This window comes from Mus musculus, chromosome 15, assembly GCF_000001635.26.
Source record: "Mus musculus strain C57BL/6J chromosome 15, GRCm38.p6 C57BL/6J".
Lineage (NCBI taxonomy): Eukaryota > Metazoa > Chordata > Mammalia > Rodentia > Muridae > Mus > Mus musculus.
The window spans coordinates 102021565-102035182 of record NC_000081.6 but is presented as its reverse complement, the minus strand read 5'-3'; the positions used below and the strand labels follow the sequence as shown (position 1 = coordinate 102035182).

General features: G+C 50.5%; 1 protein-coding gene across 1 annotated transcript; it reads right to left on the bottom strand.

Moving 5' to 3' along the window:
* Positions 1-3156: 3156 nt before the first annotated feature.
* On the bottom strand, positions 3157-6967 carry Krt18 (keratin 18). The gene is made up of 7 exons (NM_010664.2): positions 6509-6967; positions 5635-5717; positions 5204-5360; positions 4400-4564; positions 4163-4288; positions 3664-3887; positions 3157-3342 (listed from the first exon to the last, which is right to left on the bottom strand). The coding sequence occupies exons 1-7, from the start codon at positions 6902-6904 to the stop codon at positions 3222-3224; spliced, it is 1272 nt and encodes a 423-aa protein (NP_034794.2). The 5' UTR covers positions 6905-6967; the 3' UTR covers positions 3157-3221.
* Between the last annotated feature and the right edge of the window lie 6651 nt (positions 6968-13618).

Sequence of the window (13618 nt, the reverse complement as noted above, 5' to 3'; positions counted from 1 at the left end):
CACACACACACACACACACACACACACACACACACACACACACACACACACAGTCAGTCAGTCATTTAGACACCCCACCCAACAGCAAAACCCAACCAACCAACCAACCAATCAAAATAGAACCAAAATCAAGTTAGACACACTCTAGAAAGAACCTAGAGATGTGAGCTCACTTCTGCTTCAAGTTCCTATCTCTGCAAACTCAGACAGGTCATGTGATGTCTGTGGCCTTTACTGTCCAACTCTGATCCAGAGCCAATAATAGCCACTGGCTTGCATACCTCACAGGATTGTAATGAGGATCAAATGCGTAAGAGCCCTGGGAACTGCGAAGCCCTGTGTATACGGGAGGGGATAATCAGTCAGGTGCCTCGGCTCAGGTTTCTCGGGTCAGCTTGATTCAACTTGATTCTGCTGTAGCCGCCACTCAGGCCCTGCCAGGGACTTTCTGTTTGGCTTTGGGCAGGCTTGGCTTCCTGCTTTGAGAAGACACATTTGATGCCATACCTTCATATTTGGAAGACAGTGAAGAGGGATGGGGCAAGGAAACCATCTCCATTGCTCTTCCCATATAAATCTCAGAAAGTATGGTGCAGCTGTCTCTCCCCACAGCTCTGTCTCCTGCAGACACCTGCTAGGGAGGGAAGATAAAGTAGTGGTTTGAGGAAATGGATCTACATGATCAACGGAACAAAGGATCGATTGCTGTATTCATTCAGGAAAGGCCGGTGTGAACAGTATGAATCATCTCCCCTTGTTCGTAAGCAGAATGTGCTCTCTGAAAGTCAGATGTGAGGGGCCCTTCCCACAGAAACTTCCAGTTAACTTCTTGTGTAACTCGGACCTTGCTCGGGAAGGCGCCGAACATCCTCCCTTTACTCTCTGGGCCTGCACTTAGTGTATAGCTGCGCTGGGTGCTGATACCAGGGATTTCTGAGCTAGTGCTCTCCTCTGGGTCTCAGGAAGTGAAGGTCACAAGTGACGTGACCTTTATTTTTCCCACTCTGGAAACCCTAAACACACTGCTCTTCTCAGTAAACACTTTCCTGCCTGAATGGTGACTATTACTCTCCCTCTCTCCTGACATTCCACTTCCAAGGATCCTTGCCTGCCTCCGCTCAGCCTGAAGACTCAACCCACCCCTGACATGCTGTATAATCCAGCTTCTTAGCATCTTTATAGGCTTTTGGCCTTTCCCATCACCATAATGTAGTTTCCACAGTGGTAAGGATTCTTTTCTGTCTGTCTTATCCCAAGCACCAATCAGAGCGATTGGGGCGGAGCAGATGAGTAGAAACCTCCAGGTCTTTGGTCTTAAGATGTGAGTTTTGTGAAGGAAAACCAACAGGCAATTTTATTCAGTGTATATAGTGAAGCTTAGCACAGGGCCTGGCCTAAAGTAAGTCCTTCACATGTGTGTTTAAATGGTACGATTTTTTAACTAAATTACTCCACAGACATGCTCATGGAGTGCAAAAGTACACATAGATATCAGCTGCAGACTTTTGCTAAATTAAAACTGCTAGAGACCAAGACATCTCTAGGAACTAGAGTATTTGGGTTAAGTAACTTTGTACTCCATTCTATAGCTGCAAGCAGCTGTTCAAATGAGTGAGGTGAAGGCTTTACTTTGTAACCACACTGGTCCTGAACTCTGAGTAATCCTACCTCCCACTTTAGCCTACAGAGGGCTGGGATTACAGACCTGAGCCACCACATCCCCCATTTCAAGATACATTGTTAAGTGAAGGATGTAGAATTGAAACAATTAAGGTGCAGAACTTATAGTATAACCCTACATCTATGAAGTAAAATAAAATATTTGTATATGCCTGTCCTAACGAAGTATTCAACTGGGATAAAGTACTTTGGGGGAACAGAGATTTGTTTTCAATTTTATTTCCCTCTTTCCTTTTGGACAATATATTAACTTCTATAATTCTTGAAACTAATAAAGATACATTATCCCCCCAATTGAAACAGATTGTTATTTTTATTTTAAATCATATTATTTACTACTATTAGTAGTAAAGACAGGACCTCTCCATGTAGCATTGACTGTCATGAACTGGCTATGTAGACCAGGCTGGTTTCAAACTCACAGAGATCCGCCTGCCTCTGCCTCCTGTTGCAGGTGTATGCCACCATGCCTGGTCATGTTATTTCAGACATGTGTTGTTTCCATTGCTTTGTCCTATAGCTCCAAAACAAAGCCCAGAATGGTGCCATGGGGCTCCTATTTTTACCTGCATGGTGCCCACCCTGGTGCCTACCTGAGATCCACCATGTACATTGCTTCATGTTCTCTAATCATGTCTCCTCACTTCTGGCCACACCCCTCTGAAGAGTGTGTCTTCACTGAGTGTCAGAGCAGAGCCCAGGGGAGCACAGGTTTCTGGGTAGTGAGTGTGGGATGGGGTTTGAGAATCTTTGGGTGGGAAAAACTAAGATTTAGGCAAAGGAAAAAGTAGTAGAACAGGGGGCGAGTTTTCTCTGGACTCTGCTGGAGAATTACACATTTTTTCTTTTTTTCTCTTTTCTCTCTTTCTTTTTTTTTCTTCAGAGAGGGTGCTGTAGACTGGCTTTGAACTCAAGATGTTCCTGCTTCTGTTTCTTTCCCAGGTGCTGGGATTATAGGCCTGTGTCAACATGCTTGGCTTCCCCAAGTCCCTTCCTAGACTCCCTTATGAGACAAGGTCTCATGTAGCCCAGGCTGGTTTCAGATTTGCTATGTAGCAGATGATCACCTCAAATTCTTGATCCTCTCGCCACTACCAAGCTCAGAGATTTTAGAAGCGCACAACCATACCCAGCTCTTGTTTTAGCAGGATATTTGCATGTGATGCAGGTTGCCCTGGAACTTGCTATCTAGCCCAGACCAGCCTTGAACTCACGATCCTTCTGCTTCAACCTAAACCATGTGTGTACATCACCACCACTGGCTTCTTCACCAGGTCTCTTGAATGGGAGGTTCTAATTTTATTACACTTTCACCTCCACCTAGGACAGTCATATCTCCTACTTCGTCTCCTAGATGTCTCAAGAACCCAGACTTTTCCTCTCCCACAGGCCAGTCGTGTGAAACTCTAGGGTCAAGAGACTCCTGCCTAATGTTTGTGTGCGCAAGCAGGAAGACTGCCAAGGAAGACACAAAGTGATGTCCAGTGAGCTCTCAACTTTTATTGGTCCCTCAGTTCCCAGGGGTTCCCTCCTTCTCTGCCTCAGTGCCTCAGAACTCTGGTGTCATTAGTCTCGGACACCACTCTGCCATCCACGATCTTACGGGTAGTTGTCTTCTGCACAGTTTGCATGGAGTTGCTGGAGTCCAGGGCATCGTTGAGACTGTAACAGATGACCAAGCCTTAGTTATAAACAGCCCAGAATAGAGGGGAGACAGAGTATGTGGAAGAAGGGTTCCCTGAGGCCCTTCCTTACCCCCCCAAAGTCTCCTCAGCCATTTCTTCCAGAAAAGAGGCACTCGGTGCCATCCCATGGACAGCCAGGGATAATATGTAATCATTCTTTTCTCACGGGAGGGAGCCCATAACTCACTCACTTGAGGCCACTGGTGAGTGGTTACCAACAAACAGACCTTGGCACTTCCCAAAGCTCCGGGAGTGGAGAAAAGCCCCTCACTTGTGTGGTTAGCAGGGTACCACTCACCTGAAATCTTCTCCATCCTCCAGCAAGCGGCGGTAGGTGGCAATCTCTGCCTCAAGCTTCACCTTGATGTTCAAGAGGGCTTCATATTCCTGGGCCTGGCGCTGGCCCTCTGCCCGAGTTTGTGCCAGCTCTGACTCCAGATGCAGAAGGACCCCATTGAGCTGCTCCATCTGTGCCTTGTATCGGGCCTCCACATCCCCGAGGCTGTTCTCCAAGTTGATGTTCTGCAGGACACAGAGATGGGAGAGTGAGTCTCTACTCTTAGCCTGCTCAACCCTTCTTTGAAAGGGTCTTGATGCCTCTTGTCTATCAAATGCTAGGCTACAGTGTGGGAGCAATGGAAAAAAAAATCAAATAGAAGTGATTCATCTTAGGGAATCGCTTGATTGGGAATGGGGGTGTGGAGCAGGCTTAGGGGTGAGACAGTTGGGGCTGGGGCCACCAAGTGTCTGAGGTCTGGGCCTAGCAGAACTGCAGCAGGTGACTGGAGGATGCTCACCTGGTTTTTCATGGAGTCCAAGTCAATCTCCAAGGTCTGGAGGGTGCGTCTCAGCTCCGTGAGTGTGGTCTCAGCGTCCCTGATTTCGGCAGACTTGGTGGTGACAACTGTGGTACTCTCCTCAATCTGAAGGGTGAGGAGGGTCAGTCATGACCTGCTGTCCTTGGCACCTCCCCTTCACACAGAGCTTACCTTAAGCGGAGTGGGGGCGGGCAGCTAGCCTTTCCTAGTTTGTACCTGCTGAGACCAGTACTTGTCCAGTTCCTCGCGGTTCTTCTGAGCCAGCGCTTCATACTGGGCGCGGATGTCCGCCATGATCTTGCTGAGGTCCTGAGATTTGGGGGCATCCACTTCCACAGTCAATCCAGAGCTGGCAATCTGGGCTTCCAGACCTTGGACTTCCTAAAGAAGGCAGAAATAAAGGGGGGTGGCAGGTGACACTTAAAGTCAGTTCAGCCCAGCCTTTCATTACTGATGGCCTTTTCTAGAAGGTGATGTTGAGTGTAAAGGCAGAAGAGAGCAGAGGAAACCCTTGGCAAGCCTAAGACTGGGCTTCTGCTCCAGCTGGTTGGGAATGCCACTCCTTGACAGCCTGAACCTGCCACTCGCTGGTGATATCCTCTCCTCGTTGTAGCTGCTTTTTCCTTCCACAGATCTTACCTTAAGCTTCTTCCAGAAGGCCCACATGAGCACCAGCTCCTAAGACTGGCAGTCCCCACCTTTGCCTCCAACTCAGGGTCTTACTCACACAATCTCTGTTTTACTAGACTAAGACAGGATGGCATTGAACTCAATCCTCCTGTCTCAGCTTTCCAGGAGGTAGTGATGCACAAGCCAGGCCTTAACTGGCTTAATGTTATCTTGACTCTCAATAGTGTAACTTAGGTGAGCCATAGAACATGTGTGAGCCAATGGCTCTGCTCTTAATCAAAACAGGCTAACAGCCGGGGCTTCTGCTTCCATGCTAGGCTGCTTTGGGGGCAGCCTGGCCCGCCTAGTCTTGGCCCTTAGCTCCTAGGCCTGGTCAGTGGCCCGGCTTACCTCTTCATGATTCTTCTTCATGAACAGAAGTTCTTCCTTGAGTGCCTCGATTTCTGTCTCCAGCTGCAGCCTTGTGATGTTGGTGTCATCTACCACCTTGCGGAGTCCATGGATGTCGCTCTCCACAGACTGGCGCATGGCTAGTTCTGTCTCATACCTGAAGGAGTGGAGGTGATCAGAGGGCCTGAACCTTCTCAACCAGTGCCACCTCCATAGACTAGCCCCGTGCCCACCATAAACAGTCACGGAGTCATTCCCTTAGCACGATTCTTGGCCTTGGAGCGTTTGCTTAAACTGGGCTGCACAGATGAAGAGCTAACTCAGTAGTCAATGAACCCTAACCTGAATAAACTTCGGAAAGGAAGGAACCCTACTCTAATACAGTTCTGGGAGTAGGCCATTCTTAGCTCCAGCTGCAGCCCCGGACTTACTTGACTCTAAAGTCATCGGCGGCAAGGCGGGCATTGTCGATCTGCAAGACGATGCGGGCATTGTCCACAGAATTCGCAAAGATCTGGGTGGATTAAAGTGGAGAGAGTCGCTTTGAGAGTTCCGGGTCACATGAGGGTGTGTGTGTGTGTGTGTGTGTGTGTGTGTGTGTGGAGAAGTGGGGGATGAGAAAACACGTCTTGTGTTTCAGTGAATCCATCCCAGTCCCAGGAACAGTCAGAGGCGTGTATTTCTGTCTTCCCTTCCCACCTGAGCCTCCTCTCCCTTCCTGGATTCCTTGCCCCTCTGCCAGGGCCTGCACTATCTGGATTGCTTACAAAAGAGCAGCTTCCAACAAGATTTCTCTGATCCTCTCCTGGCATCTTCTCCAGGTGCACCTGCTAACCCCCCCCCCCCCCCCCGTCCTGGGACGCGCCCCCCCCCCCCACTTGTCCCGCTGGCCCCTCCTACAGGTAAGCTCCTGTTTACTCCTAGATGACTCAGCCTTAGCCACATCCGCTTAACCCTCTAACTGTTCCTACTGGAAAAGAAGTGAGTGTCTGAGTTCATTTTATGATTCCCCCACACACACCTTTTTATTTTATTTTTTTTCCAATCCTGTTCTCTTCCCACTACACTGCTTGGGGGAAGCCGGCTCGCGTGTGTAACCACTACGCTTGGAATTCCTACAGGTTGTGGGTGAGAGTCCAGAGTATTCCTAACTCCGTCCCATAGAGTGTGTGTGGGGGGATGTGGTGAATGTGGAAAGAGTGGAGGGAGTCAACAGCCCACACTCTATTCAAGTTTGGGGGTGTGGGCACACTGGATAGACAGAACAGCCCGGAGCTACTGCCCCTCCCCCCTTAGGCCCCTTACCTGAGCCCTCAGGTCTTCGATGATCTTGAAGTAGTGGCCCCAGTCTCTGACGCCCTGGGGCCCCTTCTTCTCCAGATGTTCCCGGATTTTGCTCTCCAGTCTCCTGTTCTCAGTTTCCAGGCTCTTCACCTTGTCTAGGTAGCTGGCCAGGCGATCGTTCAGGTCTTGCATGGTCTCCTTCTCGGTCTGGATTCCACCCATTCCCGCCAGGCCTGCGGACCCCACAGAGCCACCCCAGACAGAGCGGGACACGGATATCCGGGACCCGGAGCCCCCAGCACCTGCATAGACGCTGGCTGCGCTGCTGGCAGGCCGGACCCGCTGGCTGGGAGTTCGCACAGAGCCCAGGGACCGGTAGTTGGTGGAGAAGGTGGTGGAGCGAGTTGTGAAGCTCATCTTGTCTGGAGAGGAGAGCGAAGCGAGAGACCAGAACAGGAGTTCCGCCGCGGAGGGTGGCAGTCCTCGACCTGTTGTTATATCGCCGCGGGAGGAGGTAGGGACCTCCCCCAGCAGGCCACGCCCCAGCCACCGGAGCCGGGGGCGCCAGGATCGGGATTCCTGTGACCTAACAGGTCGCAGCCCTTCTCCACTTCTGCACACGCCCTCAGCATACCTGCCATCCTCACCGACACAGGGAGTGGATAACTAAGGGGTGCACAAAGGATAGCAGGTGGTGTTAGCCCCTGAGTGTCTGTTTTCAGGGCAAAAAATGGCGTTTTAAATATCCGTTTATTCCGGGCGTGGTGGCGCACGCCTTTATCCCAGCACTTGGGAGGCAGAGGCAGGCGAATTTCTGAGTTCGAGGCCAGCCTGGGCTACAGAGTGAGTTCCAGGACAGCCAGGGCTACACAGAGAAACCTTATCTCGAAAACAAACAAACAAACAAACAAACAAACAAACTCCATTTACACAGACAGAAGAGGGGTTCACTAGGGTGAAGATTTTGTGGCATGTCGCCAGCTTAAGTCTGGGGGCAGTCCTAGAACCCCAGGAATCCTGGGGAAAGAAAATTGGGAGCTCAAAAAGAAGAGAAACACGAACCTGAGGGCAGGTCTCTTGGTTTTTCTGCTCCGGCCCCATGGTTCCAAGACACTGCTGTGGCTCCATAGGGAACCGTGGAAATACATATCCTCAAACGCGTGGGTACACATGTCCTCATTCAACTCATTCCCTGGAGGCTTTATCGGGGCCTTTGTGATTATGTAGAAGAGGTATCCCTATGTCTGGACACCTACCATTTACCTCCTCCTCCTCCTCCTCCTCCTCCTTCTTTTTTGAGACAGGGTCTCATGTAGCTCGGGCTGGTCTTGAACTTTCCATGTAGCTGAGGATGGCCTTCAACTCCTGATCTTCCCGTCCCACTTTTGAAGTGCTGGGATCCCAGGCATGAGACTCCATCACTTTCAGGTTACAGGGTGCTGAGGACCAAACCCAAGGCCTCATACTCCTCAGGCAGACCACTTTACCAGCTGAGAACACAGCCAACCCAAGAGCACATAGATTTAACCAGTATTTGCTAGACACCTTCTAGTAGCTATGGGAACAGCAAGGAAGAGAGAACCACTGTCCTTCCTGTAGATTATACTGTGTCTGGACAGGTTGGGGTCTGAGTCCATAGACCAGATATGTAGAAACAGCTAAGTTTGAACCAGATTGCCTGCCTCTCCATCCCCCACCTCAACCTCTGCCACCCCCTTGCATCTGTCCCCTTCTCCTGCTCCCCGGGCCTTTTCTTCGGTCCTTCCTGGTCAATTTTTATAATGCTTTCTGGCTTTCCAGCTTGTTTTCTGGGGGAAAGAGCCCCTCTGCACCCCCGCACCCCCTCCTCGCCAGCTGGATGACCACTCCTGCTGAATGAGGAGGGAGAAACCCTGAGGTTGGAATCGGTCAGCACCAGGAGCCCGTTTTTCCGGCAGGACTTGGTGTTTGCTATACCTGTGGCCATGCTCTTTGCTCTGGAGTGGACCTATTGATCCTTATCGAGCGAGCGGCCAGCTGAACTGACTGTGTGAGTGCGAGCACACAGAAAAGTAAAATCAGAAGAGCAAGGGGGAGGGGGAGGGGCTACGAAGAACCTAGGTCAGCAGATCAGACTAGAGGGAAGCAAACACAGGGCTGATGCATGCTGGGTGTGATGGATTGTTCGAAGCCTGCCTCCTTCTGGACCGGAAAACCTCAGCGACTCCGTGGGACTTGGCTGGGGAGCCTGGGTGTTGCCAGAGACAGCCAGGCAAATGGAATGCAAAATAACATACAAACAAATGCCCACTGGCTTTGCCTAAAAGCTCCTGGGGAGGGGGTGTGTTTGGAGATCCCAGGCTTTCAATTTTACAAACTCTCCCCCCCCCACCCCCCCCACCCGAGTTCCACAATTGCTCTATTTTATAGAACTATACAATGAAGTGTACCGATGGGCAACTTTTCGCTGTTTTTAAGCTTTACGTTTGTTATCCAACTTGGATACTTTGCTGGTTGGGTGACTTCAGAAAGTCACTAAACTGAACTTCCGTTTTGTTTTTCACTTCTATGGGTAGAAGAAAAAAAAAAAAGAATCGTTTGTCTATCTTCTAGGAGGCAGTGCACGGGAATGTTAATACAGCACTCACTGCTGAAGAAATAGGAGTTACTTATTGCAGAGTGAGGCCTCCGTCAGGAGGGGACGGGAAGGAAGCTTCAAGTCACCGCCAACCACTGGTGGACTTTCAGTTCTTTCAGTAATGACTAGAAGACCCTAGAATTCTTCTTTAAGCCCCTGGGTAGATCCTGCTTTGATCCTGCCACACCCCTGCAGTGCTGGTCCGTCTGTGGTGGGAAGGTTTGCTGTGTGGCCGAAGAGCTGCAGTATCTCCTTATCTCACAGCTAACGTAGATGGTCGCATTCCTGACCTCTTGCGGCATCCGAGCAAATACCGACCTCCAGAGTCCGGTGCCAGCTTGCCCTTTTCCCAGCAGTACCTGATTTTTCTGGAATCGGGCCTTAAAGCTCGGCCTGACAGGCTTTAGAAGGGTTGGGGAGAGTGGCGTGAGGGAATAGTTTCGATCCAAGATCCCCGGGGCTGGGCCTCGGGGCTGTGGGTGGCCAGGTGAAGAAGGGGATGGAGCAGTAGCAAAGCCAGGCCGGGGGATGGGGGTTGGGGGGAAGGGAAGAGCGAGGCGGCCAGCCAAGGAGCTTTCAGAACAAAGACCAGAAAAGAGGAGGTTGAACCGTGGGGTGAGGAGTGGACTGGGGGGAATGTCTGGGGTTGGGGGAAGAAGGAAGTGGACCTTCCCCCAGGCCCTGCATTCCCTCATCCCGCAGAAGGGGAGGGAACTTGCACTGCAGGTTTAACTAGGAGAAAGCTCAACGGGCGACACAGGGGTGGGCTGCGGCTCCCTCCCCTCAGGCCTCCTCTCCCACTCTGATATGCACTCTCCTACCAGGAGCTACAGCCATGCTCCGTGCAAACTAGATAGTGGGAGATTAGAGGATTAGAGAGGATTGTGAGGGTCTGGAGTCAGTTGGTCCAGAGATTGTTATCAGTCAGGCTACTCCCCCCTCCACCCCATCCCCCCAATCCCTGCCCAGCTCTGAGGAAGTGTTCAGAAAGTCATTCCAGGTCTGTGTGGAGGGTCTCTGCCAGTTCCACCATCTTTCTTGGAGCACACTATGTGGTCCAGATTGGCCCTGGAACTCAGAGATCAGTCTCTGGGTCGTCAGGAGTTCGGGGAATAACAGGGGTGTGCCCTGTGATTATTAATCACTTTTGAGACAGTTTCAAAATGTTGCCCAGGCTGGCCCTGAATATATGATCCTCCAGAGAGCTGGGGTTACAGCCCGAGCCTCTCCTTGAAGAACTAAGTGACTCAGGTTGGAGAAAATGGGAGATGAGGTAGGGGAGAGTTTTAGAGATAAGGAGACTCAAGTCTCCCTCAGAGCAGGTGGCTGGAAGAATGAGGTGGAACTAAGGGTAGAATGAGTTTGGTGCAGAATGGGCTTGGAGGGGCAGCTCAGCAAATGGTTTGGGTTTAATCAGTTACTGAGAAGGGTGAGCTGGGCAGGTGGGGCACACCTTCAATCCCAGCACTGGGAAGGCAGAGGCAGGAGGGCCAGACCTTCAAAACACATAGGGAATTTGAAGCCAGTCTCTCCAGGGCTCTCCAGGGCTCTCCAGGTGCTAAAGCTGACACCCTAGAAACTCCATGGCTCCTGCTTTCCACTCCAGCCTCCCTCCTTAGGGTGGCTTTGCCTTCCTTCCCTTCCCTTCCTGTTCTGTCTTCAGGTGCAGCCCCAGGACCTTAGAGCCCCCTCCCTAGAGTCTGCCTAGGGGAGAACATTCACAGCCCCTCTTTGGTGTTTTGAGACAGGGTCTCTCTGTGTAGCCCTGGCTGCCCTGGAACTCACTCTGTAGACCAGGTTAGCCTTGAACTCAGAGATCCACCTGCCCCTGCCTCCTGAGTATGCCAGAATTAAAAACACGCACCGCCACACCAAGCAAAGGACATGATCTTAAAGCAAACAGCATTAGTTTTGATTTCTTCAACAGTAGCAATGTAGGGCTAAGGGGTGTGGCGCTAAGGGCAAGTCTGCAACAAAGAGAGTGAGACAGAGCAGTAGCGTGGCCAAGAATCTGTTCTAAAAAAACACGTCGCCAATCTCCTGTGACCGATACTTTTCTCTTCCTGCCTTTTGACTTGGCAAAGCTGCAGGCAGTGAGTGCCTGGAGAAATCTCCTTATAAGTATGGAGAAAACAAAGGCTGGAGGTGAGAGAAGCAGGCAGTTGGCAGTAGGTGTGTAACTGGCCGTCTTGCAAACTGGAAAGAGGCAGCAGCGTCTACCCTACCCTTTGTGTCCTTGGTTGGGGTCCTGGATCCCTGCATAGCACTGTGCAGGGTCCTCTCTGGAGTCACTGCCTGAGAGGATTTAGGTAGAACTTGAGTGTGGAAGGAAGGAAAAGATGTGAGAGAGATGTCCAGTGAAATGGCACAGTCCGTAAAGGCGCTTGCTGCTAAGCCTCAAGACCCGAGTTCAATCCCTGGAACCCACATGGTAGAAGGAGCTCACAACCATCTTCCGACCTCCACATGTGTGTGCACTCACAAATAAATATGGGTAAATATAAAAATGGACAAGCCCTGGCCCGGTGTGCAGTCCTTTAATCCCAGGACAGGAAGACAGAGACAGGAAGATCTCTGTGAGTCAAGGCTGGCCTGTCCACAGAAGAAGACCCTACCTCAAAATAGACAAATACAGTTTTAATAAAAATAAGGTTTTCCAAGGAGATAGGGATGTGACTCTCTGGTGCAGTACTTGCCTAATATGTACAAGGCCCTAGTGTCACAGCAGGAAGGGCACCATCCCCTCGGAGGTGGCAGGGTGAGTGGAAGGTTTCCCTAGCAAACATGGCAATGCACAGCAAGGCTGCACTTTTTTTTTTTTTAATATAGAAAAAGAAGCCAGGGATATGTTTGATGGAGGCGCGGTATGGTTCGGGAAAGGGGGTGTCTTTGCCAGCCTATGCTGAGGCATCTCTTCCCCCTGAGGTACCAGCCACACAATAACTATGTAGTATAGAATAGAGTTTATTCAGGGCACGGGGAGGGGAGTTGAAGGGGTAGTAGAGACAGAGAGAGGGAGGGAGGGGGTAGGGAGAGAGGGAGGGAGACAGGGAGAGGTAATAGAGCTGTAGAGGCTGGCCATGAACACATAGAGGTGGGGGAGGGTAATGGGGAGAGAAGGGACACAGTAGGAAGAGGGTAAGAGAGCAAGCGAGTGAGGAGGGGGCAAGCTGCCCTTTTAATAATAAGTCAGGCATACCTGGGTGTTGCTAGGTAACTGTGGGGTGGAGCCTAGAAGGAATGCTAACAGCTCAGCCGTTACAGAAAGTCGAACCCTGCCACTCTTTATGGTTCTATGGTGAGAAGACCAGAGGCAATGGACGTTGGTAGCAGCAACCTCTGAGCCCAGCGAAGAGTCTTGAGGAAGTGACATTCAAACTGAAACAGGAGCACCCATTGCATTAGTAGATGGCAGAGCTGGTAACCTGCCATGCCCCTCCCTCTCCTCCTCCGGTTGGGAAGGGCAAGGGAGGTGTGTGAAAGGCGACCAGAAGGCCTCAGTGGAAAGCTGGTGAGGAGAGTGGAGTTCCAGACATCTGAGGTTGACACGAAAATGACACCAACTGTGTGAGAAACAAGGGAAGGAACCAGGCACGGTGGTGCTTGTCCCTAATCCCAGCACTTGGGAGGCAGAGGCATGGGAATCTCTGTGTGTTCAAGGCCAGCCTGGTCTACAGAGTGAGTTAGTTCCAGGATAGCCAGGGCTATACAGAGAGAATCTGATTAAACATAAGCAAGCAAGAAAACAAATAAGTAAAATGAAAGTATAAGCAAGAAAAGGCTGGGCGTATCGGCTCATTTTTATAACTTTAGCACTGGGGGTGGGTGAGAGGGTTCATGAGTTCAAGGTCAGCCTCCACTACATAGCAAGTTTGAGACTAACCTAGATTACAGGAGACTGTTTAAAAACAAAACAAAACCAGCTGGAGAGATGGCTCAGTGGTTAAGAGCACTGACTGCTCTTCCAAAGGTCCTGAGTTCAAATCCCAGCAACCACATGGTGGCTCACAACCATCCATAATGAGCTCTGACTCCCTCTTCTGGAGTGTCAGAAGACAGCTACAGTGTACTTACATATAATAAACAAACAAACAAATCTTTTAAAAACAGTCATATACATAAACAAACAAACAAACAAACAAAACAAAACCAAGTGAGCTAGAGAGATGGCTCAGTGGTTAAGAGCAGTGACTGCTCTTTCAGAGGACCCAAGTTCAATTCCCAGCACCCACACAGCAGCTCACAACTGTCTATAGCTCCAGTTGTAGGGGATCTGACACCTTCACGAAAACACACATGCAGGCAAAACACCAATGCACATAAAAATATATAAATAAATAGATTTAAAAAAAACAAGTCAAAACAATAACAAAAAGCAGCTCTGCTATGGGAAGTTGGAGGGAGATGGGGAAGGTGGATGATCAGAGGGGTCTGGGTCCGAACAAGGATGACTGAAGCTCATAGAAGGGACACTGTTATGTAGCCCAGGCTGTCCCATTTCTGCCTCCAAGTGC

Coding starts and splice junctions, on each gene's coding strand:
- Krt18 (NM_010664.2), bottom strand. CDS start 6,904: ATGAGCTTCACAACTCGCTCCACCACCTTCTCCACCAACTACCGGTCC. Junction 4,565..5,203: donor TGAAGAAGAATCATGAAGAG/GTAAGCCGGGCC, acceptor TGCCTTCTTTAG/GAAGTCCAAGGTCTGGAAGC. Junction 4,289..4,399: donor ACAAGTACTGGTCTCAGCAG/GTACAAACTAGG, acceptor CTCACCCTTCAG/ATTGAGGAGAGTACCACAGT.